At 41.5% G+C, this 17,337-nt stretch overlaps 2 protein-coding genes across 2 annotated transcripts; both read right to left on the reverse strand.

Moving 5' to 3' along the window:
* Nucleotides 1-2,241: 2,241 nt before the first annotated feature.
* LOC146721057 (uncharacterized) lies at nt 2,242-2,709 on the reverse strand. The gene has a single exon (XM_085487485.1). It carries the CDS (start codon nt 2,707-2,709, stop codon nt 2,242-2,244), a length of 468 nt encoding a protein of 155 aa, XP_085343611.1.
* A 306-nt stretch (nt 2,710-3,015) lies between these two features.
* LOC146721058 (uncharacterized) lies at nt 3,016-5,397 on the reverse strand. The gene has a single exon (XM_085487486.1). The coding sequence runs from the start codon at nt 5,395-5,397 to the stop codon at nt 3,016-3,018; it is 2,382 nt and encodes a 793-aa protein (XP_085343612.1).
* Between the last annotated feature and the right edge of the window lie 11,940 nt (nt 5,398-17,337).

Raw genomic sequence — 17,337 nt, forward strand, 5'->3', positions numbered from 1 at the left:
GGATTTTCGCAAAATAAATCATCTGAAATATCTTTATCTGAAATACCGCACTTTATTATAATAAAAAATAATAAATATATTTTAATCGGTATCGTACATTTTATTCCACCCGAAATCGAAAACGGCATTGGCCATTATACCAGTTTTTGTAAGGCAGTAACTGGATCATGGAAACAGCATAATGATCTAAAATTTAAAGCAGATATAATTTCAAGTAAATCCCTAACAAACATACTTATTCGACCAGCAATTTTAGGATTTGTTAAAGTATAGAATTAATAGCCTCATAAATAAAATATAAATACAAAAAATAATAAAAAAAACACATTATATATAATGAAAAATAAAAAAGAATAAAATGATAAAAAAGTATAAAAAAGAATTTAAAAAAAATAAAAATTAAAAATATAGAATATAAAAATATAAAAAAATATAAAATAAAATATATAAAATACATAAAAACAAAAAAATTATACGCATGCGCGCGCGCGCGGACACAGCACACACACACACACACACGTGCACGCGCACACACACACACACACACGTGCACGCGCACACACACACACACACACACACACACGCGCGCGCGCGCGCGAGGTGTAAATCCGATCGCGCAACATCCACGTTGTACACCTTGGGTAAAGCTAATGCCGGCGGTATCATATATAAACTTTGATAATTCATGACTCGAAATATTTTTTTGTAAATTGGAGTGAAGATAATGGCTCTCCCACATTGATTGGCCTGTAATTTTTAAACTAGAGGGGGTCAAACAAAAATTCCAACGGGGCATTCGTGGACAAACGTTGGGCAAACGTTTGCAAGACAAAAGTGCCAGTGTGAAGTTGGCCCCCCAAAATTGATTTGCCTGTAACTTTTGAACTAGAGGGGGGCAAACAAAAATTCCAACGGGGCATTCATGGGCAAACGATAGGCAAACGTTTGCAACAAAAAATTGCCAGTGTGGAGTTGGCCCCCCCCAAAATTGATTTAACTGTCACTTTTGAACTGGAGGGGGGCAAACAAAAATTCCAATGGGGCATTCATGGGCAAACGATGGGCAAACGTTTCCATAAAAAATATTTTTTATTTTTTAATATTGGGGGGCCAGTGTGAAGTTGGCCCCCCCTAAATTGATTTGACTGTCACTTTTGAACTAGAGGGGAGCAAACAAAAATTCCAACGGGGCATTTGTGGGCAAACGATGGGCAAACGTTTGCAAGAAAAAAATTTTGACCTTTTTAATATTGGGGGGCTAACTTCACACAGGGGTAGATAATACAATATTAATATAAAATTAAGCATGATGCATGTTGCATGTGAATGAAAAGACTGCATGAATTTTAATGCAATAATGTTTTAAGACTTTTCAGCTTTCGTTAGACGTTCGATTTTCGAACATTTCGCCCGCCTTGCAGTATACCTGCAATCGACTAAGTAGTGCGAGAGAGAGGGCGCGCGCTTGTTCACGCGCTCGCGAGTGTCGGACACGTGGAGTTCACGTGCTCCGACTTAGATCGCAAAAGGAATGCTGAATTCGTCAGCTGTTTATTGCGAGCGTAGCAGTATAGCCGCGTATCGGTTCTTGTGTCGCGAAGACCGGGCATTTTAGATAGTTGAATCAATCGTGATTTATAATGAGGCGAATAGTTTGGTGATGAGAATAGTGCAGCGATGAGAGGGGTGTAGTAATGAGAAGAATGTAGTGATGATTGATGTGACAGTATGCTGGTGATGTAAAAGTGCGCGTGCAATTGATAAAAGAAGAACGATGAAAATATGTGAAGAAAAGAAAAGAATGATGTGAGCCACTTGACGCCTGATTATTGTGCAGTTTTGTTGTCGCCGCCCAGGAAAACAAGTTTACTGACGGGGCGCGTTAAATTCGTACTCGCGGTACAGATATCGACTACGCGCACGTGGCCGTCGGATCCGGAGTGCAATCGAGTGATGCGCACGAGCGGCCACTGCGTTGGTGGAGTGTTTTCGCTGCGGAGTAAACCCAGCCGACCGACGCGAGCCTGCTGGTTGACTCGGGACCATTTTGGCCGATGGGCCAGCGTGTGTAAGTATTCGCTGGACCACCGGGACCAGAAATGGTCCCTCATCTGTTGCAGGAGCTGCCACCGTGAGAGACGTGCCGACGGCTCTCGTTCGAGCGACGGCTCGGGGATCGTAGCGAGAGCGGAGCCGACCAGGAAGTGACCGGGTGTCAGAGCGGCTAAATCCTCCGGGTCGTCAGAATGGCTGCAGTGGTCGGGAATTGAGACAGGCCTCAATCTGCGTGAGTAGGGTCGCCATCTCCTCATAGGTGAGGGTTGCTTCACCTATGACTCGCCGAAGGTGATGCTTCATGGCCTTCACGGCGGCTTCCCACAAGCCGCCGAAGTTAGGTGCCGCCGGCGGGTTAAAACGCCACCAGATTTTTTCCTGGGCGGTGCAGGATGCTATGCGGCGTCCGTCGACACTGGCGGTGGAGAACAGTTGCTTTAGCTGCTTGTCGGCACCCACGAAGGTGGTGCCGCAGTCGCTATACAGCGAGTGGCATACTCCTCTCCTGGCGATGAACCGGCGCAAGGTAGCAAGGAAGGCGTCGGCGGTGTAGTCCGAGGCTGCGTCGAGGTGGACTGCCCTGGAGGCTAAACAAACAAACACAACGATAAACCCTTTAATCGTCTTGTGTTTACGGCCCCTTGTTGTTCGCATCCAAACCGGTCCGGCGTAGTCTACGCCGGTATGAAGGAACGGCCGGCCTGGCGTGACCCTTGGTGCGGGAAGATTTCCCATCAGCGGCTGAGGAGTGGAGGCCCGCCACCTTGTGCACCTTACGCAGCGGCTGATGCGGCTCTTCACCAGCGAGCGACCTCGAGGAACCCAATACTCCTGGCGAAGAGAACACAACGACAGCTGGGTACCGCCGTGCAGCGTCCGCTTGTGGTGGTCGTCGACGATGAGGCAAGTGTAGTTTGATTTGCTTGGTAGTATTGGTGGATGCGTGGCATCGAATGGCAGCTAAGCATGTTTAAGGCGCCCGCCGACGCGTAGGAACCCCTCGCTGCCCAGAAATGGACTGAGCTTTAGCAGGGAGCTTTGCGACGGCAGGGGTTGCTCCCTTTGTAGATGCCTAATCTCATCTTTGTATGCGGCAGCCTGGACTGTCTTTAACCAAGAGATCCGGGCTTCCTCGATCTCGTCGGCGCTGATCAAGCCGAGCTGGCCGTGCTCGAGGTGGGGCTGACGGTGGATCCACAACCAGCGGCGGCACCACGCAGTGATCCGGAGCAATCGTTGTAGCGAGGAGTATCGGAGCAGCATCTCAGGTTCGGTCCTCAGTTCGGTGATGGCGGCGACGTGGGTGCGAACTCGCCTCTCTGGGAGGTCATCCTCTGGAAGCTCCTCACTGTTGGTCGTCCAAGGGTGGCTTCCGGCTGACAGCCACGACGGACCTTGCCACCAGAGTGAGTTGTCCTCCAGCTTGCTGGGGTAGAGTCCTCTGGAAGCGCAGTCCGCGGGATTATCTCGGCCGGGGACGTGATGCCAGTGGGCGTCCGGAGTCAGCGTCTGGATCTCGCTCATTCGGTTAGCCACGTAGGTGACCCAGGACGAGGGGTGACCCCGAATCCAACCGAGAGTCACAGTGGAATCCGACCACAGGTGTAGAGGTGCCTTCTCTGCGCCAATAAGAGGGACAACGTGGGCGACCAGTCGAGCGAGAAGATTGGCGGCCGATAATTCTAAACGAGGTAAGGATACCTGCTTCAACGGAGCCACCTTAGTCTTCGCAGCCAACATCGTCACTCTGTTACTTCCGTTTGTTTTGGTTTGCAGGTAGAGGACGGCGGTGTAGGCACGTTCGGAGGCATCGGCAAACCCGTGAATTTCCTGATGGGAGTCCGCTACGCTGCCTAACCAACGAGGCACACCCAGGTTTTCCAATGCAGCTAGCTCATCCTGGAACCGCAGCCACTTCCTCGCTTCCTCGGTTGGCAGAGACGCGTCCCAGTCAAGGCCCAGCAGCCAGGTAGTTTGAATGTTGATCTTGGCCAGCGCGGTAGTTGGAGACAGCCAGCCGAGTGGATCAAACAATTTCGCCGTCAAGGAGAGGACCGATCTTTTAGTGACCGCCGAGAGGGTGATCTGATGAGTGGCGAAGGCAAAGCGATCGTCGCACGGTTGCCATCGAAGTCCGAGAGTGGAGTGACTCTCTCCGGGCAGCCACCATCTGGCCTCTTGTTGCAGGCGCGCGTCCGGTTCCACGAGGCTCAGCAGGTAGGAGGCGTTGGTGGACCATTTTTTGAGCGTGAACCCGCCCGCCGTGCATATACTCGTCAGCTGTCTTATCATGGTTTCTGCATCCTCTAGATTTTTGGCACCGGACAGGATGTCGTCCATATAGACATCGCCCCGCAGGATATCGGCGCCTTTCGGAAAGCGATGCTCCTTATCCTCGGCGAGTTGACGTAAGGTGCGGATGGCCAGATATGGAGCACATGATAGCCCGTAAGTAACGGTGCACAACCAGTACTCTTGCACGTTGTTTGTATCATTCTCTCTCCATAGGATTTGTTGCAGGCTTCGGTCGTCTGGATGCACGAGGATCTGCCGATACATTTTCTCGATATCGGTCGCGAAGACGAAGCGATGGCGTCGCCAATGCAGCAGGATGTCGGCCAGTAATGGAAGCAGATTTGGTCCTGTGGCGAGATTTTTGTTGAGGGAGTCTCCGTTAGGCAAGAAGCTCGAGCCGTTAAAGACTATCCTCAATTTTGTGGAGGTGCTGTCTGGACGCAACACACCATGATGCGGCAGGTAGCAGGCATCTCGATGCGATTTAGCTGGCTCTGGCGCAGGCATCATATGGCTAAGGTCCTTGCAATTTTGCATAAACTCAACGTACATGCTTTTGAAGTCGCTCTTTTTCTCGAATCTTGTCTCCATATGATGCAGAGCACGACTTGCGGCGCGTCGAGTCCCCGACAGGTCAGGGAGAGGCTCGATCGTTGGCAGCCGTACGATGTACCGGCCGTCTGGAGAACGAGTATGATGTCGGCGGTAGTGTTCTTCGCACTCCAGTTCGGCCTTGGTGAGGATCGGAGATGGCCGAGGAACTTCCTCCTGCTTCCAGAACCGCCGCACCAAGCTGGTGATGTCCTTGTCGATTTGGCAGTGGTGACTGGAAATACGTTGGCCGGGCGCCGTCAAGCTAACGGTGCCCGAGAGAATCCAGCCCAACGAGGTTAGTTGGGCTACAGGTTCCTGAGGACCTCCCTTTTGTAGGCCCTGGCGAATGATGGACCCATATACGTCGGCTCCCAGCAGGATGTCGACGGGGTCCGAGGCGCTGAATTCCGGGTCGGCGAGCTCCAGGTCCTTCAAATAGGTCCAGGATTTCATACGGCTGCGGCATCCTCCGAAGAACAATGTCAACTTCGGGAGCACCAAAGCGTCGACAAAGATGGACGATTCACCGCTGCGTGACTGCAGGGTAAGTCTCACCTTTCCTTTTGCTACTCCGGTTCTTTTTTCTCCGATCCCATAGACACTCACAGCGGCGGCTATTTGAGGTAATCGTAGGCGCTGCGCTAATCGTTCAGAGATGATAGATGATTCGGATCCCTAGTCGATTAGGGCGCGAGCGGACTGCGAAGATCCGTGGCAGTCGAGAACGCGGACCCTAGTCGTGGCGAGCAGCACCGTAGCGGAGGAAGAGTCTGTACCTTGGGCCACATGTGAAGTCGTGGAGATCTCGGCTTCCCGGAAGGCGTCGTGAAGCGAGGAGTGACGTCGACTGCCACACGCGGTACACGTCTTCTTTGACGCGCACTCCAAAAATTGATGGCGTCCAAGGCAGTTCGAGCAGAGCTTTTGTTCGCTGACGAGCTGTTTGCGCGCCATCGCCGTCTTGCCCTTGTAGTCGCCACAGAACATCACAAAGTGGTCCCCCTTGCAGATGGAGCACCGGCCTCTGGGCTTCTCTTTCGGGTCTTGCATTTTTACGTGGTGGCTCCGCGTTGATTTCAAAGTGCTGGAGCTGCCGCTATCGTTCCTGGCCGGAAACAGCGCCTCCAATGTATGAAGTCGGCGTTCTATGAAGGCCTCCAGCTCGGCGTAGGAAGGTGGATTCGTTGTGTGACTTATGTCACTCTCCCATTCTCGCCTAGAATGATTGTCGAGGAGCTCGACGACTAGGTGGACGAAGAGGTCTTTCGTGCGGTCTATTGGTCGATCGATGCTCTTCAGTGAGCTGACCGTAGTTTTAACTCCGTGAAAAAGCCTCCTCAATTCAGCGGCGGATTCGCTCTTCATCTTGGTCAGCGTCAAAAAGTTGTTGAGATAGTTACGGGTTAACAACCTTTTGTTCTCGTAAAAATTGCTCAGCGTCTTCCAAGCGATTTTGTAATTTTCCTCCGTTGTGTTCAGGTTGCGTATTAGTAGTTCAGCATCACCCTTGACACAGAGTTTGAGATAGTGCAATTTCTCAACAGGTCTGGCTGCCTGGTTCCTGCCAATGATGGACTGGAAGAGGTCTTGGAAAAAAGGCCAGTCTTCGTACTTCCCGGCAAAGGTCGGCGGCTGAATTTTTGGCAATGCGGTCCGAGGAGCGGCGGCCGGTGTCGCTAACAAAATTGAGCTGGATATATGCTATTGTCGTTGGAGAGCGCTCTTCAGATCGAGCATGAGGCCCTTGTTCTGCAGGTAAGCCTCCTCGCCCAACGAAGGGATGTCTTGCTTGGCGTAAACATCATGTCGTATTTCGTCCACACGATCGGCTAACGTATCATTAATCGCGTCGAATTTCTCCCACAGCTTCTCGAGATTTTGAAGCCGGGCCTCCACCGCGCCGAGGGTGATATTGGCCTCGCCGAGCTTCCGAAGGTTCTCGTACGCGCGCGAGATCTTGCCGTATAGCACTGTGGCTGTGCCAATGATTGCCTTAGTGTCTGCCATCTCTAACACTGTCTCTTTTTTCCAGAAGCACTGGTCACCGACACTGATTCACTATCGCTTCCGTGGCACCGGATTCAAAGGAGATTCCTGAGGATCCGGCTCGAAGGACCAAATAATGTGCGCGACGGAAAGCAGGATAGGAAGGTCGGAAGCGAGACGATAGATAGGCACTACACTCGACACACGCGTATCGTTAACAAAAATATATTTCAACTATTAACAAAAAATACAATTGTTTAACCGCACAGAATTTACCAAAAGATAGCCGAGTCAAACGTATTAGAAATGAATGCAATAAACGAGAGAAAAGCCGGGTCGAAAATAAATTACTGAATGTCCGCAAGCAACAGTAATTAAACGTGAAAAACGAAAAAGACAAGCGATCTTTTTCGTAAAGTATAAGCACACTTTTGACGCGACAAGCAATCGGAAAAGAGCCCCGGGGTTACGAGAGAGGAGGTTTATATAGGCCTTATTTTCTGGAATATTCGAGAACATTCTTATTACTCTATCTGTAGGTTGAGGGCGAAAGAACATTCGCTGTAATTATTTACGTTCCTGCAATTCGTAGTTTTGTTATTATTGAGAACTAAATTGTATCTCCTCTCGCGCGACCGCGGTGTTTACAATTATATGTGATTTGACGTAAGCGCTTCCTTTTCGCAGGCGCGGGGTATACGTATATCTGTGCGGCCGAGCGCTATTTGAAGATAATATTAATATAAAATTAAGCATGATGCATGTTGCATGTGAATAAAAAGACTGCATGAATTTTAATGCAATAATGTTTTAAGACTTTTCAGCTTTCGTTAGACGTTCGATTTTCGAACAAACAAAAATAAAATATAATTTATAAATATAATTTTTGAGATAATATTTTTGATGATGATTAGTTTTTGCAAAGTATTATTTTTCCTAAAAACATAATTTTTGAGAAGATAATATTTTTTATTATTATAAAGAACTATTTTTGCTGGCGAAAGATATAACTTATACATTTTACACGACTTGTCTGAGTAGCGGCTTACAATTTAATGTTCACAGGCGGACTCTTCAGGGTTGTCCTGAGGAGTCATCTTCTCCAGTCTACGTCGTGCCAAACAATAATCCTCTCCTGGAGCGTCGTGAGGTCCTGCGCGCTCCGCGCTAATTCTTTGCGCATCCCCTCAATAGTCGACTGGTGTAGGGGGGGGGTGATTCGATTCCTGATTGACATTCCCTGTTGTCGCTGATGTTAGCCGGTACACGGTATTCAGGGGTAGGCTCTGGATCGGCTGGCCGGGCCGTCCTCCAGGCCTCTCCTGACGTGGTATATACGGGTCCGCGGGGTCCACCCATTCTGCAGCAAGGTATGGTCCACGCTGATGGCCCGGTGATTACTGATAACTTACTGAAATTAGGCAGGATCGTTAATTCGATACGCAATATGGGGAATAGCGTGATTAGCGGGAACGCGATACATGACCTTGGCTCCCGAAATCCATCCTTGACACGGTAATAGTCCTCTGCCTCTTTCTTTTTATTCCTCGGTATTTTGCTTTACAATTGTTAGAATCTCGCCGCACTCAGATAATCGTTACGACCTTCAATGGCCGTTTACTGACTCAAACAAAAATAATTTATAACAAAATAAGATCCAAATTGGTAACGCGGGGTTGTTTCTCCCCAAGGGATAAGGGACAAACCCTTGGCCAGGTAATAGCCCTTGTGACGGCGCTTACCAAAAAACGCCACGTCACAAGATACAGAAGGATCGTTCATTTTTTATCTTCTTATTTTTTTTTTCATTCGATGTAGCAATATTTGTAGAACTGGAAACTGTATTTAGTTTTTCAGCCTTTCAGTTGTTCGATTGATGTCTTTGCTGTTGTACCCATTCTTAGTCGAGATTTGGTTAAAATGTTCTAATTTTTCATTTAGGGAAGTTGATTAAAAAATTGTTAAGGCTCTGTATATTAATGAACCGATGACAAAATTCTTCTAAGTCGGGTGATGATGAGAGGTGGCATGGAGGTAACGATCCGTATGTGTTGGTTTTTAATAAACCCGATGGCTTAAGGTGTCGTTCTTTTTAATTAACACGTCTAGAAAGGGGAGCTCATATTTTAAATTTAAAATAAAATATAACATATTTATACAGGGTGTTCGATAATTCGCGGACCACCTTTCGTGGACAGGTAGAGCACGTTAAACTGAATAGAAAAGTTTTATACCATTTTGTTAAATTCGCATTAATTAAAATATCTAACAAGAAGAGGTCGCGATTGACCCTTAACCGATTTTGATTTTCTTTGGTGTAGTGAATGTACATAAAAAAAAAATTGATCCGTGTTCGAGCTTTTCGTCTAATGCGCCTTCTAAAAAAAATTTTTTTTCCTCGGATTTGAAGAAATTGCCAGGTTCGTTATCAGGCTTAAAGAAAGATACACTTTCGATCTGTGCCGCTAGTCCAGTGGTAAAGCGCAAGAATATTAATCCCAAGATCCCGCGTTTAGGACTTTGGGCTGCCATAATTTTTTTTAATTTTTTTAAATATTTTTTTATTATTTTCTAACATGTATTATTTATTATGATAAATAAATATTTGTCATACTAATAATGTTAGAATAGAATGTATATTCTAACATTATTAGTATGCCGAATATTTTATTTATTATAATAAATAATACATGTTATATAAATATATATACAATAATTCAATTCAATTCAATTCAATTCTTTATTCGTCCCCTGAGGGATTGAAGGCGCTTTTGAAGGAGTGTTCCCCAACCTTACAAAACTCTTACAATCATACTTATATCTACTCTTATCTCTACTCTTACATCTAATTTACAAATAACTTAATTCTACCTTAACCTACTTATCTACTACTTTAGAGAGAGAAAGAGCCGTCCCTACCTATCGCTTCATATCCTCAAAACATTTCCTCGCTAAACTTCCTCCCCTTCCTTCCTCCAACTTCCTCTCATACCCTACCGCCCTCCTTCCTGCCCTTATCCTAAATTTGTCTTTTCCTATCTCCTCTCTTACCATATACCCCGGCGGGCACCAGTTTACTCCTAACGTCCACCTAATCCATCGCTCCTGCATTGCCTCCACCTCTCTCCTCTCCTTCCATCCCCATATTTCCGCCCCATATTCCAACACCGTCCCCACCAACCTTTCCATTAGCCATACTCTTTTCATCCAGTCTCCTGCAAACCTTCTCTTTCCCATTCCCCACACCTGTCTTATCACCGCTCCTGCTTTCCTAACTCTGTTCTTTACCTGCGCCTCCTGCCCCCCGTTCCTCTGTAGCTTATACCCTAGATATGTGAATTCTTTCACTTCCTCTAACCTTTTTCCTTTCCATCTCCACTCCACTCTCTTTATTCTTCCTCCTCCCTTTTTAAACCTCATTACCTTTGTCTTATCCACATTCACCTCTAACCTTTTCTTGTCCATATAACTTTCCATTTTCCCCAACATATGTATCATCCCTTCCTCATCCTCCGCCAACAGTACCATGTCATCTGCGTACGCCAAACAATGCACCTTTTCCCCTCCCAGTTTCACCCCCCCCCCAACCTCCTTTTCTTAGCACTTCCTCTATATCCGCTATCAGCAGACTGAATAAGTGCGGACTCATTGGGCAACCTTGCCTCACCCCCCTTGCCGTCCAAAAATTTTCTCCCTCCTTCTTCCCCACTCTTACCTTACTCCTCGTTTCCCTGTACACCTCTTCTATCCTACTCCTTAATCCTTCCCTCACTCCCCTCCCCTTCATTGCCTCCATTAACACCTCCCTATCTACCGAGTCAAACGCCGCCTTCAGGTCCATAAATGCCGCAACTACCTTTCCTCCCTTCTTATTTACCCTCTTATTCACCAGATAGTTCAACACATAGATACTATCCATCACCCCCATTCCCTTCCTAAAACCTGTCTGACTCTCCGGTATCATATTCTTCCCCTCTATTTCTTCCTTTAACCTTTCAGTTAAAATCCCCACGTATATCTTGTATAGCGTTGGCATCAATGTCACTCCTCTATAGTTTTCTACTTTATTCCCCGTTCCCTTTTTCAACAGTGGCACTATTATCTTTTCTTTCTACCTCTCCGGCCATCCTTCTCCTCTCCATACTCTGTTGCACATTTCCCATACCCACTCTTCTACCCTCTCCTCTCCATATTTCCATACCTCACTCGGTATCCCATCCTCCCCCGCTCCTTTTTCTTTCTTCAGTTTTCCCAGCATCCTCTTCACTTCCTCCCTGCTTATCTCCTGCTCCTCATCTCTCTCCCTTTTTTCTTTTCCTCCTCTTACAACTTTTACCTTCATCCCTCTCAGTAAGTCCATGAAATATTCCTTCCATTCCTCCGCCTTTATCTCCTCATTCACCCCTTCTCTCTTTTTCCTTTCCCTGTTTATAATCTTCCATACTTCTCCTTCCGTTCTTGCCTCTATCGCCTCCTTGTACCATCTTAGCCTCTCCTCCTCCCTTTTTCCTTTACACATTAGCCTATATTCCGCCCTTACTTTTCTATATCCTTCTCCTCCTCCTCCTTTTTTCCTCCATTCCCTTAACTTTTTCCTCACTTCTTTCCTCTTCTCCTCACATTCCTCGTCCCACCAACCCTTTCCTTTTCCTTTCTCCACTCTCTTTTTCTCCTTCTCTCAATTCCTCTTCTATTCTTCCTATTTTTTTCTCTAGCTCCTCTTCAATCCCCTCCTTCCACCCCTCTCCCCACTCTATTTCCTCTCTTATTCTTTCTCCTCCCCTCTTTGTCCATCTCCCTCTTTTTCTTATTCCTTTTCCCTCCCCCCTTTTTCCCTTTTCAGCTCCTCCTCTTCTTTCTAGCGTTACAATCAATGGGTGATGGTCCGATTCTATGTTATCTCCCACCTCCATTCTCTTTATCCTTTCCTTTACTCTATCCTCTCCCACCACATAATCTATTACCGATTCCCCTCTTCCTCCTGTATATGTGTACTCCCCCTTCCTATCCCCTCTTATCCCTCCGTTAAAAATTCCCCATCCCACCTCTTCCAACTCTTTTATCAACTTCTTCCCTTCCTCATTAACTTTCTTGTCCTTCGATCTTCTTTCTTCTTCCTCCTCCCCTCCTATCATTCCCCCCCTTCTACCTGTCCTTGCGTTGAAATCTCCTCCCAAAATCGTCCATTTATTTTCTTCTTTCTCTTCCATCCATTCCTTCATTTCCTCCAATTTCCTTTCCATGTCCCCGTTGATGTATACGCCTATTACCCTCCACTTCTCTCTTCCTACTTCTAAATCCGCCATCATTATTCCCTCCTCCTTTTCTCCCATTCCTGATACTTTTATCTTCCCCCTCTCCTCCCTTACCCCCATGATCATTCCCCTTATCGGTCTTCCTTTCTTCTTTCTCTTCTTTGCTGCTTGCTTCTCCCATCTATATCCTTTCGGTAACCTCTTTTTAATCGCCTCCTACCCCCTTTCCTCTATCCATGTTTCCATCATCACCACCACCTCCCAATCTTCTATTTCCTTCCAGAACTTTTCTTCCTTATTCTTCAGCCCTGCCACATTCCAAAAACCTATCTTCCATTCCTCTCTTACTTCTCCTCCTTTTTCCTTTCTCTCCTGTTCCTTTCTCCTTTCTGCCTCCGTCTCCCTTTCTCCTTCCTCCTTTCTCCTCTTACTATTGTCCTCCCCTCCTCCTTTCCTTCTTTCCTCTCTTCTCCCTTCTTCTATCCCTTTTTTTCCTCCATTCCTGTCTTCATACCCCCTTCTTCCCCCTCATTTTCTCTATACCTTCTCTAATTTCTCCTTTCCAATTTTTAAGCACACCTTCCTCCTCTTCCCATCTCCACCATACATCATTGATTTTTATCCTTCCATAGCTCGTCCATACATTGTTTCCTTTCCTCCTTTCTATCTCTGCGATCTCCATTAGCCTCCATTTTACCTTTCTCTCTTCCCATGTTAAATCATCTTCTATTCTCACCCTCTTTCCTCTTAATATCTTCTTCCTCTCCATTACCTGTCTTTTTTGTTCTCTACTTCCTAGTTTTACTACCACCATTTCACCTTCCTTTCCCTCCTTTCCTTTCAACATCCTTATCCATTCTATCTCTGCTTTCGCTCCCATCTCTTTCATTAATTTCTCTACTCTTATATATACAATAATAAAAAAATATAAAAAATAAAAAAAATATAAAAAATAAAAAAAATAAATAAAAAAAAATTATGACAGCCCAAAGTCATGAACCCGGGATTACTATTTTTGTGTTCTGCCACTGGACTAGCGGCACTTATGTGTAAAGTGTAAATGCTAATAAACTATAAATATTAATAAGCTTAAAAACCTTGACTTTTGTATATATCAAAGTAGAGTACGCAAAATAAAATAGATTATTCATTCAATTTAAATTAACATATTGCATGCGGTATCAAAGTTTAACGAATATTATGAGAATTTTGACTTTAAATAGGTCAAAATAGATATAATGCGACACAAATATTTTAATGCTGCAAAGCAGCTTCTATTGTATTGCAAGAAAATGTACTTAAATAAATGTAAAATTTAAATAAATCAAAGTTTAACGGATATTATGAAAATTTTGAATTTAAATAGGTCAAAATAGATATAATGCGACACAAATATTTTAATGCTGCAAAGCAGCTTCTATTGTATTGCAAGAAAATGTATTTAAATAAATGTAAGACTACTTCCATAAAAAAACTTACCTTTTTAAAAAAAAGGTAAAAAAGCTCCAAGTAAAAATATTATATAAAAAAACAATGTTATTATTTAATTACTAAGAAATTGTCTCACAAAAAATTGTTCTACAAAATTCAGTTATATAGAAAATTCTACAAAATAATTATGACATCAAAAAACTGCGCCAAATAAATAAAAATTAAAGTATATAAATAAAGTTTTATTATTTTAAATATTTAAAAAAGCTACTCATTGTCAGCCATATATTTTGTATTACTTTTGCAGATTTTAATTTTGCAGATCTGATCTGAAAAATTTATCACAAAATCACCTATGTATTTTTATGTATGATGTTATCATCTATATAGTCAAAACAATTTAGATCTTGTATTAAAAACTGATGTCATTTTAATGTCTCGACCCGGGCCAAATTTTTCGTCCTTTTAATCCTTTCAATATCAGGTTTAAATCGTTTTGACTATGCATCCTTCAAAATACAAAAGTGATTCTATATATCCAATCAAATAATAATTTGCAAAATTGATACAAGTTTATATTTGGCTGACAAGAAACGTTCGGTAAATTGAAAATTTTAAAAATCTGAAACTCAGCACAATTTTAGGATAATAGGTCTAATAACGAAACCATTTTTGTTAGTGCTAAAAATGAGTTTAGGGGTGCAACCAATCGTCAGAAAATCTGTTTTTACATTCCGAAGCGAATATCGTCGAGACGAATAGAAATATAAAAGATTTCAATGTTACACAAAAGTTTGGCTTTAAATGTACTTTACAATGGCGTATTTGGATTTTTAAAAAATGATACAATTTTTCAAACTACCCTTTTCCCACACAATATTTTTTTATATTTGGAGAAAATTTTTAAATTATATATATTTTAAAGCTTATGTATTACGCCAAATTCAACTATATATGTATAAATATAATAAAGTTATGTTGCGGAAATTAGTTCTTCAGAAATAAAATAAAAACGAAATACGAAAGAGAAATAAGTCTGTTACTGCTTGATTCATGAATAGGACATTATTCGGAACAATTAAAAGAATTTATTCCGGCAAACAAAGAAGTAAATATATATAATGAAAAATAAAATTCGGCTTGTGTAAAATTAAAATAAGTTATAAATTAAAAGCCCAACTTAACGAGCTAATTAATTAGGTATTAACAATTTATTCTACGTCATGAAAATAATACAAATGATAATTAGGAAACGTTTTAACTGTACCACAGTCTTTATCAATACAAATATCGCTTTGCTAACATATTCATAAATTAAATAATTTGGAAAGACAGAACTTATCATACATGTAAAATATATAGACTTATAATATAAAAAAAACGCAGTATAACACATTATAATTGTTGGCTTGAATTACGGCTGATCGTTCGAATTAGTCGTTAAAGAGCCTAATCCCGAACATCAAATTTCTGTAGTTCTTTTTAAATAAACATCTAATTTTGTAATCCATGATGTAATAATGATATGTAATAAGCTGTGAAATAATTAATGTGTTAGCCTAAATATTGAATATTTGATTTTTAAATAAATAGTGATCACTTACATCTATGTCGAGACGATAAAAATTCTTTAAAATATTTCTTGTTGAAAAACATTATAAACAATGTATGCTTTATAAGAAGCAAACTCAATATCTGTAAATTACAATGTCAGAACGCTGTATCTATACCGCCATGCTAAGATGACATAGACAATTTTTCTAAAACATCAAAATAAGAACCGTCAAGTCGCTCGGTGTCCTTTTTTAAGTTGATACTGTTTTTTCTTCTTTAACCCAGCAAACACGGGTATATAACATTTATATTATCACAATAAAACGAAATATAACACGCAATATAACGCAAATGTACTATATTAATTTTATTTAATTTTGCTTGAAATTAATTAAAGAATTTGATATTTGTAGTATTCGCGTTTGTAATAAATATGTAATAATTAAAATTTTTATTCTCAATTAAATATTTAATTGTAACAAATATGCAATCATTACAATTTTTATTTTTATTATAAGGTGTTAATATTATACATAAGTTTCTATATAAAGAACTCTTTTTTTATTTATAATAAAAATTTATATATTTTTTATTACATACGGCGTATATATGTATACATATATTTATACACGCATGTATAAATTATAGATTATAATTTAACATAAACTCTTCCAGAATTAAAAAAATTAAAAAAACTTAGCACTTTTTTTATATGTATCTATATATATACATTAAACATAGTTATATACGTGTGTCTCTCGTGTTGTTGCTCAGGTACGTACACATATGTGTAAGCTTATGGAATATAGCAACATATGAAATCAAAGTCGCTAATCAATTTAGGCAAGCGTTGATTTGTATCAATGTTCTGCAAAGCCTGGAGTATGCTGTAAAACAAAATATTTAAAATACATTAATATCAACACATATAATATCATTTAAATACATTAAATATCATGTTCATTATAAATAGCAGTAAACATTATATCTAATTAAATAATATGCAATTAAACAGAGCTATAAGAATCGATAACCAGCTTTTATGAATCTGTTTCACTGCATATTTTTTTTATTAGATGTAAATATTCATTGCTAGATAAAACCAGTCAATAAGTATAATTATTACAAATATTTGTATCAATTACTTACCACTTTCGATGAAACAGCTGCTTTTTATGAACTGTAACATAGGGAACAGCTTCGAAGCAAAAGTTTTTTGAGAGCAGGCCGCCATGTTATTTTTCTGAGTCATTAACAAATTGGTACTCTGGAATTACGAACAATTATTTTTCATTGTACGGGCTAGTATGAATTTCAAATCAAATCTCTATGAACGACTATTATATTTTGTGCACTAAGAATAACATATCGCACTTATTTTCTAGAATCAAATTGTAATCAGTTTTACTTATATGTATGTATATTCAATGTGAACTTGCACCTTGAATAAAATATCACAGTTACTTTTCATGGTAATATATTACTAAATTTAGATAATATACACTTTACGTATGTTCACTTTGAACTAGCACCTTGAATAACATATCAGTTACTTTTTGTGATAATTTATTATTAGATCGTTTAAATTTTTGAGTACCTTCTTTTGAACATGGCCTGACCTTTTCATTTTTATGATTTTTTTAGGATATCACTTACTTTTTAAAGTACAGATATATAGAACAGCTTTCTAGTAATTCAAGTATCACAAATATATGTATTTTCGATTCTTATCACATAACTTTGTATAAGTAACAATTTATGCAATACAGTTCAAAATAATTGAAATATATGGTATATATGTACATATATAAAATATATAATTATATTATAGTATACATATAATATATATTTTATTTAATCATATATGTAAATGTTTGTATAATTGTAATAACTTTTAACGATACATTGCACATTTATTTCAATTGCAACAGAATGAATTTATATTCTTGTATGAATATTGAAAATAAAGAATGGGCCCCTCCATCGCCCATTCTCGTGAGAACGCAACCATATATTTTTCTTCGTCTCTCCGATTTTAACACGACATACATATTTCTGTCTAATAATTTTTTTCTTGATGATTTTTGAAATGTCATGAAGCCTAGGTCAAATTAGAAACTTATTGCACTCGTTTTAATGCAGCGCTTACAGCAGCTTTTATAAAGCG

Source organism: Nylanderia fulva, unplaced genomic scaffold (genome assembly GCF_048542155.1).
Source record: "Nylanderia fulva isolate GAGA-0341 unplaced genomic scaffold, ASM4854215v1 Scaffold56, whole genome shotgun sequence".
NCBI lineage: Eukaryota > Metazoa > Arthropoda > Insecta > Hymenoptera > Formicidae > Nylanderia > Nylanderia fulva.

What these genes read in the sequence shown, in the direction of transcription:
- LOC146721057 (XM_085487485.1), bottom strand. Translation starts at nt 2,709, where the DNA reads ATGCGAACAACAAGGGGCCGTAAACACAAGACGATTAAAGGGTTTATC.
- LOC146721058 (XM_085487486.1), bottom strand. Translation starts at nt 5,397, where the DNA reads ATGAAATCCTGGACCTATTTGAAGGACCTGGAGCTCGCCGACCCGGAA.